Genomic DNA, 18,273 nt, shown 5'->3' with positions numbered 1-18,273 from the left:
TAGGTGAGTAGGTGAGTAGGTGAGTAGGTGAGTGAGTAGGTGAGTAGGTAGGTGAGTAGGTGAGTAGGTGAGTAGGTGAGTGAGTAGGTGAGTAAGTGGGTGAGTAGGTGAGTAGGTGAGTAGGTGAGTGAGTAGGTGAGTAGATAGGTGAGTAGGTGAGTGAGTAGGTGAGTGGGTGAGTGAGTGAGTGAGTAGGTGAGTGAGTGGATGATTGAGTGAATGAATGAGTGAGTGAGTAGGTGAGTAGGTGAGTAGGTGAGTAGGTGAGTGAGTAGGTGAGTGAGTAGGTGAGTGAGTGAGTAGGTGAGTGAGTAGGTGAGTGAGTGGATGATTGAGTGAATGAATGAATGAGTGAGTGGGTGAGTAGGTGAGTGAGTAGGTGAGTAGGTGAGTAGGTGAGTAGGTGAATGGGTGCGTAGGTGAGTGAGTAGGTGAGTTGGTAGGTGAGTAGGTGAGTAGGTAGGTGAGTAGGTGAGTGAGTAGGTGAGTGAGTAGGTGAGTGAGTGAGTAGGTGAGTGAGTAGGTGAGTGAGTGGATGATTTTGTGAATGAATGAATGAGTGAGTGAGTGAGTGGGTGAGTAGGTGAGTGAGTAGGTGAGTAGGTGAGTAGGTGAGTAGGTGAGTGGGTGAGTAGGTGAGTGAGTAGGTGAGTGAGTGGGTAGTGAGTGAGTCAGTAGTTGAGTAGGTGAGTGAGTAGGTGAGTGAGTGGGTGAGTAGGTGAGTAGGTGAGTAGGTGAGTGAGAAGGTGAGTGAGTGGGTGAGTGAGTAGGTGAGTAGGTGAGTGAGTAGGTGAGTAAGTGAGTGAGTAGGTGAGTAAGTGGGTGAGTAGGTGAGTAGGTGAGTAGGTGACTGAGTGAGTAGGTGAGTAGGTGAGTAGGTAGGTGAGTGAGTGGGTGAGTGAGTGGGTGAGTGAGTGAGTAGGTGAGTAGGTGAGTAGGTGAGTGGGTGAGTAGGTGAGTGGGTGAGTAGGTGAGTGAGTGGGTGAGTGAGTAGGTGAGTAGGTGAGTAGGTAGGTGAGTAGGTGAGTAGGTAGGTGAGTAGGTGAGTGAGTAGGTGAGTGAGTAGGTGAGTGAGTGAGTGAGTAGGTGAGTGAGTGGATGATTGAGTGAATGAATGAGTGAGTGAGTGGGTGAGTAGGTGAGGGAGTAGGTGAGTAGGTGAGTAGGTGAGTAGGTGAGTGGGTGAGTAGGTGAGTGAGTAGGTGAGTAGGTGAGTGGGTGAGTAGGTGAGTGAGTAGGTGAGTAGGTAGGTGAGTAGGTGAGTGAGTAGGTGAGTGAGTAGGTGAGTAGGTGAGTGGGTGAGTAGGTGAGTGAGTAGGTGAGTAGGTGAGTGAGTAGGTGAGTAAGTGGGTGAGTAGGTGAGTGAGTGGGTGAGTGAGTAGGTGAGTAGGTGAGTAGGTGAGTAGGTAGGTGAGTAGGTGAGTGAGTAGGTGAGTAGGTGAGTAGGTGAGTAGGTAGGTGAGTAGGTAGGTGAGTAGGTGAGTGAGTAGGTGAGTGAGTAGGTGGGTGAGTAAATGAATGAATGAGTGGGTGAGTGAGTGGGTGAGTGAGTGAGTCAGTAGGTGAGTAGGTGAGTGAGTAGGTGAGTAGGTGAGTAGGTGAGTAGGTGAGTGAGTAGGTGAGTGAGTGGGTGAGTGAGTGAGTAGGTGAGTAGGTGAGTGAGTAGGTGAGTAGGTGAGTGAGTAGGTGAGTAAGTGGGTGAGTAGGTGAGTAGGTGAGTGAGTAGGTGAGTAGGTGAGTGAGTAGGTGAGTAAGTGGGTGAGTTGGTGAGTAGGTGAGTAGGTGACTGAGTGAGTAGGTGAGTAGGTGAGTAGGTGAGTAGGTAGGTGAGTGAGTGGGTGAGTGAGTGAGTAGGTGAGTAGGTGAGTAGGTGAGTGAGTGAGTGAGTAGGTGAGTAGGTGAGTAGGTGAGTAGGTGAGTGAGTAGGTGAGTGAGTAGGTGAGTGAGTGAGTAGGTGAGTGAGTAGGTGAGTGAGTAGGTGAGTGAGTAGGTGAGTGAGTGAGTAGGTGAGTGAGTAGGTGAGTGAGTAGGTGAGTGAGTGGATGATTGAGTGAATGAATGAGTGAGTGAGTGGGTGAGTAGGTGAGTGAGTAGGTGAGTAGGTGAGTAGGTGAGTAGGTGAGTGGGTGAGTAGGTGAGTCAGTAGGTGAGTAGGTGAGTGAGTAGGTGAGTAGGTGAGTAGGTGAGTGAGTAGGTGAGTGAGTGGGTGAGTGAGTGAGTAGGTGAGTAGGTGAGTGAGTAGGTGAGTAGGTGAGTGAGTAGGTGAGTAAGTGGGTGAGTAGGTGAGTAACTGAGTAGGTGACTGAGTGAGTAGGTGAGTAGGTGAGTAGGTAGGTGAGTGAGTGGGTGAGTGAGTGGGTGAGTGAGTGAGTAGGTGAGTAGGTGAGTAGGTGAGTGAGTAGGTGAGTGAGTAGGTGAGTAGGTGAGTAGGTGGGTGGGTGAGTGAGTAGGTGAGTAGGTAGGTGAGTGAGTGAGTGAGTGAGTGGATGAGTGAGTGAGTGAGTGGGTGAGTGAGTGAGTAGGTGAGTAGGTGAGTGAGTGAGTGGGTGAGTGAGTGAGTGGGTGAGTAGGTGAGTAGGTGAGTAGGTGACTGAGTGAGTAGGTGAGTAGGTGAGTAGGTAGGTGAGTGAGTAAGTGATTGAGTAGGTGAGTAGGTGAGTGAGTAGTTGAGTGAGTGGATGAGTGGGTGAGTGAGTGGGTGAGTGGGTGAGTGAGTGGGTGAGTGAGTGGGTGAGTGAGTCAGTAGGTGAGTGGGTGAGTAGGTGAGTAGGTGAGTGAGTGAGTGAGTGAATGAATGAGTGGGTGAGTGAGTCAGTAGGTGAGTAGGTGAGTAGGTGAGTGAGTAGGTGAGTGAGTTGGTGAGTGAGTAGGTGAGTGAGTAGGTGAGTGAGTCGGTGAGTAGGTGAGTAGGTGAGTAGGTGAGTCGGTGAGTAGGTGAGTCGGTGAGTCGGTGAGTAGGTGAGTAGGTGAGTCGGTGAGTAGGTGAGTAGGTGAGTCGGTGAGTAGGTGAGTAGGTGAGTCGGTGAGTAGGTGAGTAGGTGAGTCGGTGAGTAGGTGAGTAGGTGAGTCGGTGAGTAGGTGAGTAGGTGAGTCGGTGAGTAGGTGAGTAGGTGAGTCGGTGAGTAGGTGAGTCGGTGAGTCGGTGAGTAGGTGAGTAGGTGAGTCGGTGAGTAGGTGAGTCGGTGAGTCGGTGAGTAGGTGAGTAGGTGAGTCGGTGAGTAGGTGAGTAGGTGAGTCGGTGAGTAGGTGAGTCGGTGAGTCGGTGAGTAGGTGAGTCGGTGAGTCGGTGAGTAGGTGAGTAGGTGAGTCGGTGAGTAGGTGAGTAGGTGAGTCGGTGAGTAGGTGAGTAGGTGAGTCGGTGAGTAGGTGAGTCGGTGAGTCGGTGAGTAGGTGAGTAGGTGAGTCGGTGAGTAGGTGAGTAGGTGAGTCGGTGAGTAGGTGAGTAGGTGAGTCGGTGAGTAGGTGAGTCGGTGAGTCGGTGAGTAGGTGAGTCGGTGAGTCGGTGAGTAGGTGAGTAGGTGAGTCGGTGAGTAGGTGAGTAGGTGAGTCGGTGAGTAGGTGAGTAGGTGAGTCGGTGAGTAGGTGAGTAGGTGAGTCGGTGAGTAGGTGAGTCGGTGAGTCGGTGAGTAGGTGAGTCGGTGAGTCGGTGAGTAGGTGAGTAGGTGAGTCGGTGAGTAGGTGAGTAGGTGAGTCGGTGAGTAGGTGAGTAGGTGAGTAGGTGAGTAGGTGAGTCGGTGAGTAGGTGAGTCGGTGAGTCGGTGAGTAGGTGAGTAGGTGAGTCGGTGAGTAGGTGAGTCGGTGAGTCGGTGAGTAGGTGAGTAGGTGAGTCGGTGAGTAGGTGAGTAGGTGAGTCGGTGAGTAGGTGAGTCGGTGAGTCGGTGAGTAGGTGAGTAGGTGAGTCGGTGAGTAGGTGAGTAGGTGAGTCGGTGAGTAGGTGAGTCGGTGAGTCGGTGAGTAGGTGAGTCGGTGAGTAGGTGAGTAGGTGAGTCGGTGAGTAGGTGAGTAGGTGAGTAGGTGAGTCGGTGAGTAGGTGAGTCGGTGAGTCGGTGAGTAGGTGAGTAGGTGAGTCGGTGAGTAGGTGAGTCGGTGAGTAGGTGAGTCGGTGAGTCGGTGAGTAGGTGAGTCGGTGAGTAGGTGAGTCGGTGAGTCGGTGAGTAGGTGAGTAGGTGAGTCGGTGAGTAGGTGAGTCGGTGAGTAGGTGAGTCGGTGAGTCGGTGAGTAGGTGAGTCGGTGAGTAGGTGAGTCGGTGAGTCGGTGAGTAGGTTAGTAGGTGAGTCGGTGAGTAGGTGAGTCGGTGAGTAGGTGAGTAGGTGAGTCGGTGAGTCGGTGAGTAGGTGAGTAGGTGAGTCGGTGAGTAGGTGAGTAGGTGAGTAGGTGAGTAGGTGAGTAGGTGAGTAGGTGAGTCGGTGAGTAGGTGAGTAGGTGAGTCGGTGAGTAGGTGAGTGAGTAGGTGAGTAGGTAGGTGAGTGAGTGAGTGAGTGGATGAGTGAGTGAGTGAATGAATGAGTGAGTGGGTGAGTGAGTGAGTAGGTGAGTAGGTGAGTGAGTAGGTGAGTGAGTAGGTGAGTAGGTAGGTGAGTGAGTGAGTGAGTGGATGAGTGAGTGAGTGAATGAATGAGTGAGTGGGTGAGTGAGTGAGTAGGTGAGTAGGTGAGTGAGTAGGTGAGTAGGTGAGTAGGTGAGTAGGTGAGTAGGTGAGTAGGTGAGTAGGTGAGTCGGTGAGTAGGTGAGTAGGTGAGTCGGTGAGTAGGTGAGTGAGTAGGTGAGTAGGTAGGTGAGTGAGTGAGTGAGTGGATGAGTGAGTGAGTAGGTGAGTAGGTGAGTGAGTAGGTGAGTGAGTAGGTGAGTAGGTGAGTAGGTGAGTAGGTGAGTCGGTGAGTCGGTGAGTAGGTGAGTCGGTGAGTAGGTGAGTCGGTGAGTAGGTGAGTCGGTGAGTAGGTGAGTCGGTGAGTAGGTGAGTCGGTGAGTCGGTGAGTAGGTGAGTAGGTGAGTCGGTGAGTAGGTGAGTCGGTGAGTCGGTGAGTAGGTGAGTAGGTGAGTAGGTGAGTCGGTGAGTCGGTGAGTAGGTGAGTAGGTGAGTCGGTGAGTAGGTGAGTCGGTGAGTCGGTGAGTAGGTGAGTAGGTGAGTCGGTGAGTAGGTGAGTCGGTGAGTCGGTGAGTCGGTGAGTAGGTGAGTCGGTGAGTCGGTGAGTAGGTGAGTCGGTGAGTAGGTGAGTAGGTGAGTCGGTGAGTAGGTGAGTCGGTGAGTAGGTGAGTCGGTGAGTCGGTGAGTAGGTGAGTAGGTGAGTCGGTGAGTAGGTGAGTCGGTGAGTCGGTGAGTAGGTGAGTAGGTGAGTAGGTGAGTCGGTGAGTCGGTGAGTAGGTGAGTAGGTGAGTCGGTGAGTAGGTGAGTCGGTGAGTCGGTGAGTAGGTGAGTAGGTGAGTCGGTGAGTAGGTGAGTCGGTGAGTCGGTGAGTCGGTGAGTAGGTGAGTCGGTGAGTAGGTGAGTAGGTGAGTCGGTGAGTAGGTGAGTCGGTGAGTCGGTGAGTAGGTGAGTAGGTGAGTCGGTGAGTAGGTGAGTCGGTGAGTCGGTGAGTGAGTAGGTGAGTGAGTAGGTGAGTGAGTGGGTGAGTGAGTGGGTGAGTGAGTAGGTGAGTGAGTGAGTGAGTGGATGAGTGAGTGAGTGAATGAATTAGTGAGTGAGTGAGTGAGTAGGTGAGTAGGTGAGTGAGTAGGTGAGTAGGTGAGTAGGTGAGTGAGTGGGTACCTGCGGTGCGCTTTGATGAACGCCACCAGCTCGTCCTCCGTGTGGGGTTTGTCCGGAATGGAAACGGCCTTCGACGTGAATGGCTCATAGAAGTCGACCTCGTTCAGTTTGAGAGACAACTTCTTGGCAGTCTACTTAGACACACAGTGACACGTAGATAGACACACTGAGACACTTAGACACACACACACAGAGACACACAAACATAGACGTCCACCTCGTTCAGTTTGAGAGACAACTTCTTGGCAGTCTACTTAGACACAGACAGAGACACACACTTAGACACATAGACACACACACAGAGACACACAGACAGACACACACACAGACACACACACACAGACACACAGACAGACACACACACAGACACACACAGACACACACACAGAGACACACAGACAGACACACACACAGACACACACACAGACACATACACAGAGACACACAGACACACACACAGACACATAGGCACACACACACAGACACACACACTTAGATAGACACACATAGACACACACACACAGACACACACACATACACACAGACAGACACACACACAGACACACACACACAGACACACACAAACAGACACACACACAGACACACAGAGACACACACACAGAGACACACACACAGACACACACACACACGCACACAGAGACACACAGAGAGAGACACACAGAGACACACAGACAGACAAACTTAGACACACTTAGACACACAGACAGACACACTTAGACACACACACAGAGACACACAGACAGACACACTTAGACACACATAGACACAAACACAGACACACACACAGAAACACACACACATAGACCCACCCACCCACTCACTCACCCACCCACTCACCAACCCACCCACTCAATCACTCACCCACTCACCCACCCACTCACTCACCCACCCACCCACCAACCCACCCACTCACCAACCCACCCACCCACTCACCCACTCACTCACCCACCCACTCACCCACCCACCCAATCACCCACCCACCCACCCACTCACCCACCCACTCACCCACCCACTCACCCACCCACTCACCCACCCACTCACTCACTCACCCACCCACCCACCCACCCACTCACCCACCCGCCCACTCACCCACCCACCCACTCACCCACTCACCCACTCACCCACCCACTCACTCACCCACCCACCCACTCACCCACCCACTCACTCACTCACCCACCCACCCACTCGCCCACCCACCCACCCACTCACCCACTCACCCACTCACCCACCCACCCACTCACCCACCCACTCACTCACTCACCCACCCACCCACTCACCCACCCACCCACTCACTCACCCACCCACTCACTCACTCACTCACCCACTCACCCACCCACTCACTCACCCACTCACCCACCCACTCACCCACCCACCCACTCACCCACCGACTCACCCACTCACTCACCCACTCACTCAACCACCCACCCATTCACTCACCCACCCACTCACCCACCCACCCACTCACCCACCCACCCACCCACTCACCCACCCACCCACCCACCCACTCACTCACCCACTCACCCACCCACCCACCCACTCACCCACTCACCCACCCACTCACCCACTCACCCACCCACCCACCCACTCACCCACCCACCCACTCACCAACCCACCCCTCCCGCTCACCACCCGCTCACCGCTTTATCGAATGTAGCGTAGAAGGGGATGTACGGTTGGAAATCTTTTGCAGCGTCTTCATAGGCCTTGTAGTCTGTAAGGAGCAGATGGTGAGTGGGTGAGTGAGTGGGTGGGTGAGTGGGTGAGTGAGTGCGTGGGTGGGTGGGTGAGTGAGTGGGTGAGTGGGTGGGTGAGTCGGTGGGTGAGTGGGTAGGTGGGTGGGTGAGTGGGTGAGTGGGTGAGTGAGTGAGTGGGTGGGTGAGTGGGTGGGTGAGTGGGTGAGTGAGTGGGTGGGTGGGTGAGTGGGTGAGTGAGTGGGTGGGTGGGTGGGTGAGTGAGTGGGTGAGTGGGTGGGTGAGTCGGTGGGTGAGTGGGTGGGTGGGTGAGTGGGTGGGTGAGTGAGTGGGTGAGTGAGTGGGTGAGTGAGTAGGTGGGTGGGTGAGTGGGTGAGTGAGTGGGTGGGTGAGTCGGTGGGTGAGTGGGTGGGTGGGTGGGTGAGTCGGTGGGTGAGTGGGTGGGTGAGTGAGTAGGTGGGTGGGTGAGTGGGTGAGTGAGTGGGTGGGTGAGTGGGTGAGTGAGTGGGTGAGTGAGTAGGTGGGTGGGTGAGTGGGTGAGTGAGTGGGTGAGTGGGTGGGTGAGTCGGTGGGTGAGTGGGTGGGTGGGTGAGTGGGTGAGTGAGTGGGTGGGTGAGTGGGTGGGTGAGTGGGTGAGTGGGTGGGTGGGTGAGTGGGTGAGTGAGTGGGTGAGTGAGTGGGTGAGTGAGTGGGTGAGTGAGTGGGTGGGTGAGTGGGTGGGTGGGTGAGTGGGTGGGTGAGTGGGTGGGTGGGTGAGTGGGTGGGTGGGTGAGTGGGTGGGTGGGTGAGTGGGTGAGTGAGTGGGTGAGTGAGTGACTGAGTGAGTGACTAACTGACTAACTGACTGACTGAGTGAGTGACTGACTGAGTGACTGACTGAGTGACTGAGTGAGTGACTGACTAAGTGACTGACTGAGTGACTAACTGACTAACTGACTGACTAACTGACTAACTGACTGACTGACTGACTAACTGACTGACTAACTGACTAACTGACTGACTGACTGAGTGAGTGACTGACTGAGTGACTGAGCGAGTGACTCACGCTCTGATTGATCGTTCTTGAAGAACCCGGCCACTTTGGGAATCTCGTCCACCGAGTGGAACGCCCTCAGCACAGTGAGTGACTGAGTGAGTGACTGAGTGAGTGACTGAGTGACTGAGTGACTGAGTGACTGACTGAGTGACTGAGTGACTGAGTGACTGACTGAGTGACTGAGTGAGTGACTGAGTGAGTGACTGAGTGAGTGACTGAGTGACTGAGTGACTGAGTGACTGACTGAGTGACTGAGTGACTGAGTGACTGCGTGACTGACTGAGTGACTGAGTGAGTGACTGAGTGAGTGACTGAGTGACTGAGTGACTGACTGAGTGACTGACTGACTGAGTGACTGAGTGACTGACTGAGTGACTGAGTGAGTGACTGAGTGAGTGACTGAGTGAGTGACTGAGTGACTGACTGAGTGAGTGACTGACTGAGTGACTGACTGACTAACTGAGTGACTGACTGACTGACTGAGTGACTGAGTGACTGAGTGACTAAGTGAGTGACTCACGCTCTGATTGATCGTTCTTGAAGAACCCGGCCACTTTGGGAATCTCGTCCACCGAGTGAAACGCCCTCAGCTCAGTGAGTGAGTGACTGACTGACTGAGTGAGTGACTGACTGACTGAGTGACTAAGTGAGTGACTGAGTGACTAAGTGAGTGACTCACGCTCTGATTGATCGTTCTTGAAGAACCCGGCCACTTTGGGAATCTCGTCGACCGAGTGGAACGACTGACTGAGTGACTGACTGACTGAGTGACTGAGTGACTGACTGAGTGACTGACTGACTGAGTGACTGACTGAGTGACTGAGTGAGTGAGTAACTGAGTGACTAAGTGACTGACTGAGTGACTGACTGACTGACTGAGTGAGTGACTGAGTGAGTGACTGAGTGACTGACTGACTGAGTGACTGACTGAGTGACTGAGTGAGTGAGTGACTGAGTGAGTGGGTGAGTGAGTGGGTGAGTGGGTGAGTGAGTGGGTGAGTGGGTGAGTGGATGAGTGACTGAGTGAGTGAGTAACTGAGTGACTAAGTGACTGACTGAGTGACTGACTGACTGAGTGAGTGACTGAGTGAGTGACTGAGTGACTGACTGACTGAGTGACTGACTGAGTGACTGAGTGAGTGAGTGACTGAGTGACTGACTGAGTGACTGACTGACTGACTGACTGAGTGAGTGACTGACTGAGTGACTGGCTGACTGAGTGACTGACTGACTGAGTGACTGACTGACTGAGTGACTGACTGACTGAGTGACTGACTGAGTGACTGAGTGAGTGAGTGACTGAGTGACTGAGTGACTGACTGAGTGACTGACTGACTAACTGACTGAGTGAGTGACTGACTGAGTGACTGACTGACTGAGTGACTGAGTGAGTGACTGAGTGAGTGACTAAGTGAGTGACTCACGCTCTGATTGATCGTTCTTGAAGAACCCGGCCACTTTGGGAATTTCGTCCACCGAGTGAAACGACTGAGTGAGTGACTGAGTGACTGACTGACTAACTGACTGAGTGAGTGAGTGAGTGACTAAGTGAGTGACTGAGTGACTGAGTGAGTGACTGAGTGACTGACTGAGTGACTGAGTGACTGAGTGACTGAGTGAGTGACTCACGCTCTGATTGATCGTTCTTGAAGAACCCGGCCACTTTGGGAATCTCGTCCACCGAGTGGAACGCCCTCAGCTCAGCGTCTCCAGTCAGCATCTCCACCGGGTCCTCCAGAAGCTGTCGCCATGGATACGGTGTCACCATCACCATGGAGATATCACCATGGAGATATCACCATGGAGATATCACCATGGAGATATCACCATGGAGATATCTCCATGGAGATATCACCATGGAGATATCACCATGGAGATATCACCATGGAGATATCACCATGGAGATATCACCATGGAGATATCTCCATGGAGATCTCACCATGGAGATATCATCATCACCATGGAGATCTCACCATGGAAACATCATCATCACCATGGAAATCTCACCATGGAGATATCACCATGGAGATATCACCATGGAGATATCACCATGGAGATATCTCCATGGAGATATCACCATGGAGATATCACCATGGAGATATCACCATGGAGATATCACCATGGATATAGAATCATGGAGGGAGTGAGACAATGAGTGAGTGAGTGAGTCGGTGAGTGAGTCAGTGGTGAGTCAGTGAGTGAGTCAGTGAGTGGGTGAGCGAGTGAGTCAGTGAGTTAGCGAGTGAGCGAGTGAGTGAGCGAGTGAGTGGGTGAGTCAGTGAGTGGGTGAGCGAGTGAGTGAGTCAGTGAGTCAGTGAGTGAGTGAGTGAGTGAGTCGGTGAGTGAGTCAGTGACTCAGTGAGTGAGTCAGTGGTGAGTCAGTGAGTGAGTCAGTGAGTGGGTGAGTGAGTGAGTCAGTGAGTGAGTCAGTGAGTGGGTGAGTGAGTGAGTCAGTGAGTTAGCGAGTGAGCGAGTGAGTGAGCGAGTGAGTGGGTGAGTCAGTGAGTGGGTGAGCGAGTGAGTGAGTGAGTGAGTCGGTGAGTGAGTGAGTGACTCAGTGAGTGAGTCAGTGGTGAGTCAGTGAGTGAGTCAGTGAGTGGGTGAGCGAGTGAGTGAGTGAGTGAGTGAGTCGGTGAGTGAGTTAGTGACTCAGTGAGTGAGTCAGTGGTGAGTCAGTGAGTGAGTCAGTGAGTGGGTGAGTGAGTGAGTCAGTGAGTTAGCGAGTGAGCGAGTGAGTGAGCGAGTGAGTGGGTGAGTCAGTGAGTGAGTGAGCGAGTGAGTGAGTGAGTGAGTCGGTGAGTGAGTGAGTGACTCAGTGAGTGAGTCAGTGGTGAGTCAGTGAGTGAGTCAGTGAGTGGGTGAGTGAGTGAGTCAGTGAGTCAGTGAGTTAGAGAGTGAGCGAGTGAGTGAGCGAGTGAGTGGGTGAGTCAGTGAGTGGGTGAGCGAGTGAGTGAGTGAGTCAGTGAGTCAGTGAGTGAGTGAGTGGGTGAGTGAGTGAGTGAGTCAGTGACTCAGTGAGTGAGTCAGTGGTGAGTCAGTGAGTGAGTCAGTGAGTGGGTGAGTGAGTGAGTCAGTGAGTTAGCGAGTGAGCGAGTGAGTGAGTGAGTGAGTGAGTGGGTGAGTGAGTGAGTGAGTGGGTGAGTGAGTGACTCAGTGAGTGAGTCAGTGGTGAGTCAGTGAGTGAGTCAGTGAGTTAGCGAGTGAGCGAGTGAGTGAGCGAGTGAGTGGGTGAGTCAGTGAGTGGGTGAACGAGTGAGTGAGTGAGTCAGTGAGTCAGTGAGTGAGTGAGTGGGTGAGTGAGTGAGTCAGTGACTCAGTGAGTGAATCAGTGGTGAGTCAGTGGTGAGTCAGTGAGTGAGTGAGTGGATGAGTGAGTGAGCGAGTCAGTGAGTGAGTGAGTCAGTGAGTGAGTGAATGAGTGAGGGAGTGAGTGAGTGAGTCAGTGAGTGAGTGACTGAGTGAGCGAGTGAGTGGGTGAGTGAGTGACTGAGCGAGTGACTGAGCGAGTGAGTGAGCGAGTGAGTGGGTGAGTCAGTGGTGAGTCAGTGAGTGAGTCAGTGTCTCAGTGAGTGAGTCAGTGAGTGAGTGAGTGAGTCAGTGAGTGAGTGAGGGGGTAAGTGAGCGAGTGGGTGAGTGGGTAAGTGAGCGAGCGAGTCAGTGAGTGAGTGGGTGAGCGAGTGATTGGGTGAGCGAGCGAGTGAGTGAGTGACTGAGTGAGTGTCTGAGTGAGTGACTGAGTGAGTGAGTGAGTGGGTGAGCGAGTGAGTGGGTGACTGAGTGAGTGACTGAGTGACTGAGTGAGTGGTGAGTGTCTGAGCGAGTCAGTGAGTGAGTGAGTGTGTGAGTGAGTGAGTGACTGAGAGACTGAGTGAGTGAGTGGGTGAGTGAGTGACTGAGTGACTGAGTGAGTGAGTGGGTGAGTGACTGAGTGAGTGACTGAGTGAGTGACTGAGTGAGTGAGTGAGCGAGTGACTGAGTGACTGAGTGAGTGAGTGAGCGAGTGAGTGAGTGAGTGAGTGAGTGAGCGAGTGAGTGGTGAGTGAGCGAGTGAGTGACTGAGTGAGCGGGTGACTGACCGAGTCAGTGAGCGAGTGAGTGGGTGAGTGAGTGAGTGACTGAGCGAGCGACTGAGCAACTGAGTGAGTGAGTGAGTGGGTGACTGAGTGGGTGACTGAGTGAGCGAGTGAGTGAGTGACTTAGTGAGTGACTGAGTGAGTGAGCAAGTGACTGAGTGACTGAGTGAGTGCGTGACTGAGTGAGTGAGCGAGTGGGTGAGTGAGTGACTGAGTGGGTGACTGAGTGAGTGACTGAGTGAGTGACTGAGCGGGTGACTGAGTGGGTCACTGAGTGAGTGAGTGAGTGACTGAGTGAGTGAGTGAGTGAGTGAGTGACTGAGTGAGTGAGCGAGTGAGTGACTGAGTGACTGAGTGAGTGAGTGACTGAGCGGTTGAGCGAGTGAGCGACTGAGTGACTGAGTGAGTGACTGAGTGAGTGAGTGAGCGAGTGAGTGAGTGGGTGAGCGAGTGAGTGAGTGACTGAGTGAGTGACTGAGTGAGTGAGTGAGTGACTGACTGAGTGAGTGAGTGACTGAGTGACTGAGCGGGCGACTTAGTGGGTGACTGAGTGGGTGACTGAGTTGGTGAGTCAGCCCTCACGTCCAGGATGAACTCCACGATGACGTCAGCAGAGAACTCTCCGTCAAACTCCACCACATGGTCGTCCTTGAAGATGAACATGCTGTCCACCTCGGTCACGCCTACACAGAGGTCACGCAGAGGTCACACAGAGGTCACGTAGAGGTCACACAGAGGTCACGCTGTCTACTTCTGTCACGCCTACACAGAGGTCACGCAGAGGTCAAACAGAGGTCACGTAGAGGTCAAACAGAGGTCACACAAAGGTCATGCTGTCCACCTCGGTCACGCCTACACAGAGGTCACGCAGACGTCACGTAGAGGTCACACAGAGGTCACACAAAGGTCATGCTGTCCACCTCGGTCACGCCTACACAGAGGTCACGCAGAGGTCACACAGAGGTCACGCAGAGGTCACGTTGTCCACCTTGGTGACGCCTACACAGAGGTCATGCAGAGGTCATGTAGAGGTCACGCAGAGGTCACACAGAGGTCACGCTGTCCACCTCGGTCACGCCTACACAGGGGTCACACAGAGGTCACGTAGAGGTCACACAGAGGTCACGCTGTCCACCTCGGTCACGCCTACACAGAGGTCATGTATAGGTCATGCAGATGTCACACAGAGGTCACGGAGAGGTCACGCAGAGGTCACGTAGAGGGCACGCTGTCTACCTTTGTCACGCCTACACAGAGGTCACGCAGAGGTCACGCAGAGGTCACACAGAGGTCACACTGTCCACCTCGGTCACGCCTACACAGAGGTCACACAGAGGTCACGCAGAGGTCACACAGAGGTCACGCTGTCCACCTCGGTCACGCCTACACGGGGCACGCAGAGGTCACAAAGAGGTCACGTAGAGGTCACGCTGTCCACCTCGGTCACGCCCACACAGAGGTCACACAGACGTCACGTAGAGGTCAAACAGAGGTCACACAGAGGTCACGCTGTCCACCTAAGTCATGCCTACACAGAGGTCACGCAGAGGTCACACAGATGTCACACAGAGGTCACACAGAGGTCACGCAGAGGTCACACTGTCCACCTAAGTCACGCCTACACAGAGGTCACAAAGAGGTCACGTAGAGGTCAAACAGAGGTCACGCAGAGGTCACACAGAGGTCACTCTGTCCTCCTCGGTGACGCCTACACAGAGGTTACGCAGAGGTCATACGACTAGTGCTAGGTAATAGTACTAACTAGTACTAACTAACTAGTACTAGTTAGTTAGTACTAGTTAGTGTGCTAGTTAGTGTGCTAGTTAGTGTTGCTAGTTAGTGTGCTAGTTAGTGTACTAGTTAGTGTGCTAGTTAGTGTACTAGTTAGTGTACTAGTTAGTGTACTAGTTAGTGTGCTAGTTAGTGTACTAGTTAGTGTGCTAGTTAGTGTACTAGTTAGTGTGCTAGTTAGTGTACTAGTTAGTGTACTAGTTAGTGTGCTAGTTAGTGTGCTAGTTAGTGTGCTAGTTAGTGTGCTAGTTAGTGTACTAGTTAGTGTGCTAGTTAGTGTACTAGTTAGTGTACTAGTTAGTGTACTAGTTAGTGTGCTAGTTAGTGTACTAGTTAGTGTGCTAGTTAGTGTACTAGTTAGTGTGCTAGTTAGTGTGCTAGTTAGTGTGCTAGTTAGTGTGCTAGTTAGTGTACTAGTTAGTGTGCTAGTTAGTGTTGCTAGTTAGTGTGCTAGTTAGTGTACTAGTTAGTGTGCTAGTTAGTGTACTAGTTAGTGTACTAGTTAGTGTACTAGTTAGTGTGCTAGTTAGTGTACTAGTTAGTGTGCTAGTTAGTGTACTAGTTAGTGTGCTAGTTAGTGTACTAGTTAGTGTACTAGTTAGTGTGCTAGTTAGTGTGCTAGTTAGTGTGCTAGTTAGTGTGCTAGTTAGTGTACTAGTTAGTGTGCTAGTTAGTGTACTAGTTAGTGTACTAGTTAGTGTACTAGTTAGTGTGCTAGTTAGTGTACTAGTTAGTGTGCTAGTTAGTGTACTAGTTAGTGTGCTAGTTAGTGTACTAGTTAGTGTACTAGTTAGTGTGCTAGTTAGTGTGCTAGTTAGTGTGCTAGTTAGTGTGCTAGTTAGTGTACTAGTTAGTGTACTAGTTAGTGTACTAGTTAGTGTACTAGTTAGTGTGCTAGTTAGTGTACTAGTTAGTGTGCTAGTTAGTGTACTAGTTAGTGTGCTAGTTAGTGTACTAGTTAGTGTACTAGTTAGTGTGCTAGTTAGTGTGCTAGTTAGTGTGCTAGTTAGTGTGCTAGTTAGTGTGCTAGTTAGTGTACTAGTTAGTGTACTAGTTAGTGTGCTAGTTAGTGTACTAGTTAGTGTGCTAGTTAGTGTACTAGTTAGTGTGCTAGTTAGTGTACTAGTTAGTGTACTAGTTAGTGTGCTAGTTAGTGTGCTAGTTAGTGTGCTAGTTAGTGTACTAGTTAGTGTGCTAGTTAGTGTACTAGTTAGTGTACTAGTTAGTGTACTAGTTAGTGTGCTAGTTAGTGTACTAGTTAGTGTGCTAGTTAGTGTACTAGTTAGTGTGCTAGTTAGTGTACTAGTTAGTGTACTAGTTAGTGTGCTAGTTAGTGTACTACTTAGTGTGCTAGTTAGTGTGCTAGTTAGTGTACTAGTTAGTGTGCTAGTTAGTGTGCTAGTTAGTGTACTAGTTAGTGTACTAGTTAGTGTACTAGTTAGTGTGCTAGTTAGTGTACTAGTTAGTGTACTAGTTAGTGTGCTAGTTAGTGTACTAGTTAGTGTACTAGTTAGTGTGCTAGTTAGTGTGCTAGTTAGTGTACTAGTTAGTGTACTAGTTAGTGTGCTAGTTAGTGTACTAGTTAGTGTACTAGTTAGTGTGCTAGTTAGTGTGCTAGTTAGTGTACTAGTTAGTGTACTAGTTAGTGTACTAGTTAGTGTGCTAGTTAGTGTGCTAGTTAGTGTACTAGTTAGTGTACTAGTTAGTGTACTAGTTAGTGTGCTAGTTAGTGTGCTAGTTAGTGTACTAGTTAGTGTACTAGTTAGTGTACTAGTTAGTGTGCTAGTTAGTGTACTAGTTAGTGTACTAGTTAGTGTGCTAGTTAGTGTGCTAGTTAGTGTACTAGTTAGTGTTACTAGTTAGTGTGCTAGTTAGTGTGCTAGTTAGTGTACTAGTTAGTGTGCTAGTTAGTGTACTAGTTAGTGTACTAGTTAGTGTGCTAGTTAGTGTGCTAGTTAGTGTGCTAGTTAGTGTACTAGTTAGTGTGCTAGTTAGTGTACTAGTTAGTGTACTAGTTAGTGTACTAGTTAGTGTGCTAGTTAGTGTACTAGTTAGTGTGCTAGTTAGTGTACTAGTTAGTGTGCTAGTTAGTGTACTAGTTAGTGTACTAGTTAGTGTGCTAGTTAGTGTGCTAGTTAGTGTGCTAGTTAGTGTGCTAGTTAGTGTACTAGTTAGTGTGCTAGTTAGTGTACTAGTTAGTGTACTAGTTAGTGTGCTAGTTAGTGTGCTAGTTAGTGTGCTAGTTAGTGTGCTAGTTAGTGTACTAGTTAGTGTGCTAGTTAGTGTGCTAGTTAGTGCGCTAGTTAGTGTACTAGTTAGTGTACTAGTTAGTGTACTAGTTAGTGTACTAGTTAGTGTACTAGTTAGTGTACTAGTTAGTGCACTAGTTAGTGTGCTAGTTAGTGTGCTAGTTAGTGTGCTAGTTAGTGTACTAGTTAGTGTACTAGTTAGTGTACTAGTTAGTGTACTAGTTAGTGTTCTAGTTAGTGTACTAGTTAGTGTACTAGTTAGTGTACTAGTTAGTGTGCTAGTTAGTGTACTAGTTAGTGTGCTAGTTAGTGTACTAGTTAGTGTGCTAGTTAGTGTACTAGTTAGTGTACTAGTTAGTGTGCTAGTTAGTGTGCTAGTTAGTGTGCTAGTTAGTGTGCTAGTTAGTGTACTAGTTAGTGTGCTAGTTAGTGTACTAGTTAGTGTACTAGTTAGTGTACTAGTTAGTGTGCTAGTTAGTGTACTAGTTAGTGTGCTAGTTAGTGTACTAGTTAGTGTGCTAGTTAGTGTACTAGTTAGTGTACTAGTTAGTGTGCTAGTTAGTGTGCTAGTTAGTGTGCTAGTTAGTGTGCTAGTTAGTGTACTAGTTAGTGTGCTAGTTAGTGTACTAGTTAGTGTACTAGTTAGTGTGCTAGTTAGTGTTACTAGTTAGTGTGCTAGTTAGTGTACTAGTTAGTGTGCTAGTTAGTGTGCTAGTTAGTGTGCTAGTTAGTGTACTAGTTAGTGTGCTAGTTAGTGTACTAGTTAGTGTACTAGTTAGTGTACTAGTTAGTGTGCTAGTTAGTGTGCTAGTTAGTGTACTAGTTAGTGTGCTAGTTAGTGTACTAGTTAGTGTACTAGTTAGTGTGCTAGTTAGTGTACTAGTTAGTGTGCTAGTTAGTGTACTAGTTAGTGTGCTAGTTAGTGTACTAGTTAGTGTACTAGTTAGTGTGCTAGTTAGTGTGCTAGTTAGTGTACTAGTTAGTGTGCTAGTTAGTGTGCTAGTTAGTGTACTAGTTAGTGTGCTAGTTAGTGTGCTAACTAGCACACTAACTAGCACACTAACTAGCACACTAAGTAGTGCAACTCACCGAGTTTGCGGGCGACCTTCTTGTCGTCTTCGGCGTCGAGCAAAGCGAAGGCGACGCCCCTTGCCTCGAGCACCTGGGCAGCCATCTGGGGGCACACGTGACACACACGTGACACACACGTGACACACACGTCACTCATGTGACACACAGACACACACACAGACGCACACACAGACACACACACGTGACACACACGTGACACACACGTCACTCATGTGACACACACACAGACGCACACACAGACACACACACACACAGACACAGACACACAGACACAGACACACACACACACACAGACACACACACAGACGCACACACAGAAACACACACACACAAACGCACACACACACAGACACAGACACACACACAGACACACACACACAGACACAGACACACACGTGACACACACACAGACGCACACACAGAAACACACACACAGACACACAAACGCACACACACAGACACAGACACACACACAGACACACACACACAGACACACACAGTGACACACACGTGACTCATGTGTGTGTCATGCGTGTGTGTATTAATGTATAGTGTAGTGCTTAGTGTAGTGTAG

General features: G+C 50.6%; 1 protein-coding gene across 1 annotated transcript in view; it reads right to left on the bottom strand.

Annotated features, from left to right (window-relative positions):
• The window catches only part of LOC144953992 (calsequestrin-1-like), a 50,657-nt gene that overhangs the window by 16,176 nt on the left and 16,208 nt on the right, over positions 1-18,273 (bottom strand). Inside the window, exons 3-7 of the mRNA XM_078884582.1 lie at positions 17,697-17,781; positions 13,150-13,250; positions 10,124-10,235; positions 7,405-7,478; positions 5,747-5,877 (exon numbers count right to left, since the gene is read on the bottom strand). Coding sequence (XP_078740708.1) covers positions 5,747-5,877; positions 7,405-7,478; positions 10,124-10,235; positions 13,150-13,250; positions 17,697-17,781 — 503 coding nt within the window. The remainder of the gene's footprint in view (positions 1-5,746; positions 5,878-7,404; positions 7,479-10,123; positions 10,236-13,149; positions 13,251-17,696; positions 17,782-18,273) is intronic.

Source organism: Lampetra fluviatilis, unplaced genomic scaffold (genome assembly GCF_964198595.1).
Source record: "Lampetra fluviatilis unplaced genomic scaffold, kcLamFluv1.1 SCAFFOLD_350, whole genome shotgun sequence".
Taxonomy (NCBI): Eukaryota; Metazoa; Chordata; class Hyperoartia; order Petromyzontiformes; family Petromyzontidae; genus Lampetra; species Lampetra fluviatilis.
This window is presented reverse-complemented; position numbering and strand designations above follow the sequence as displayed.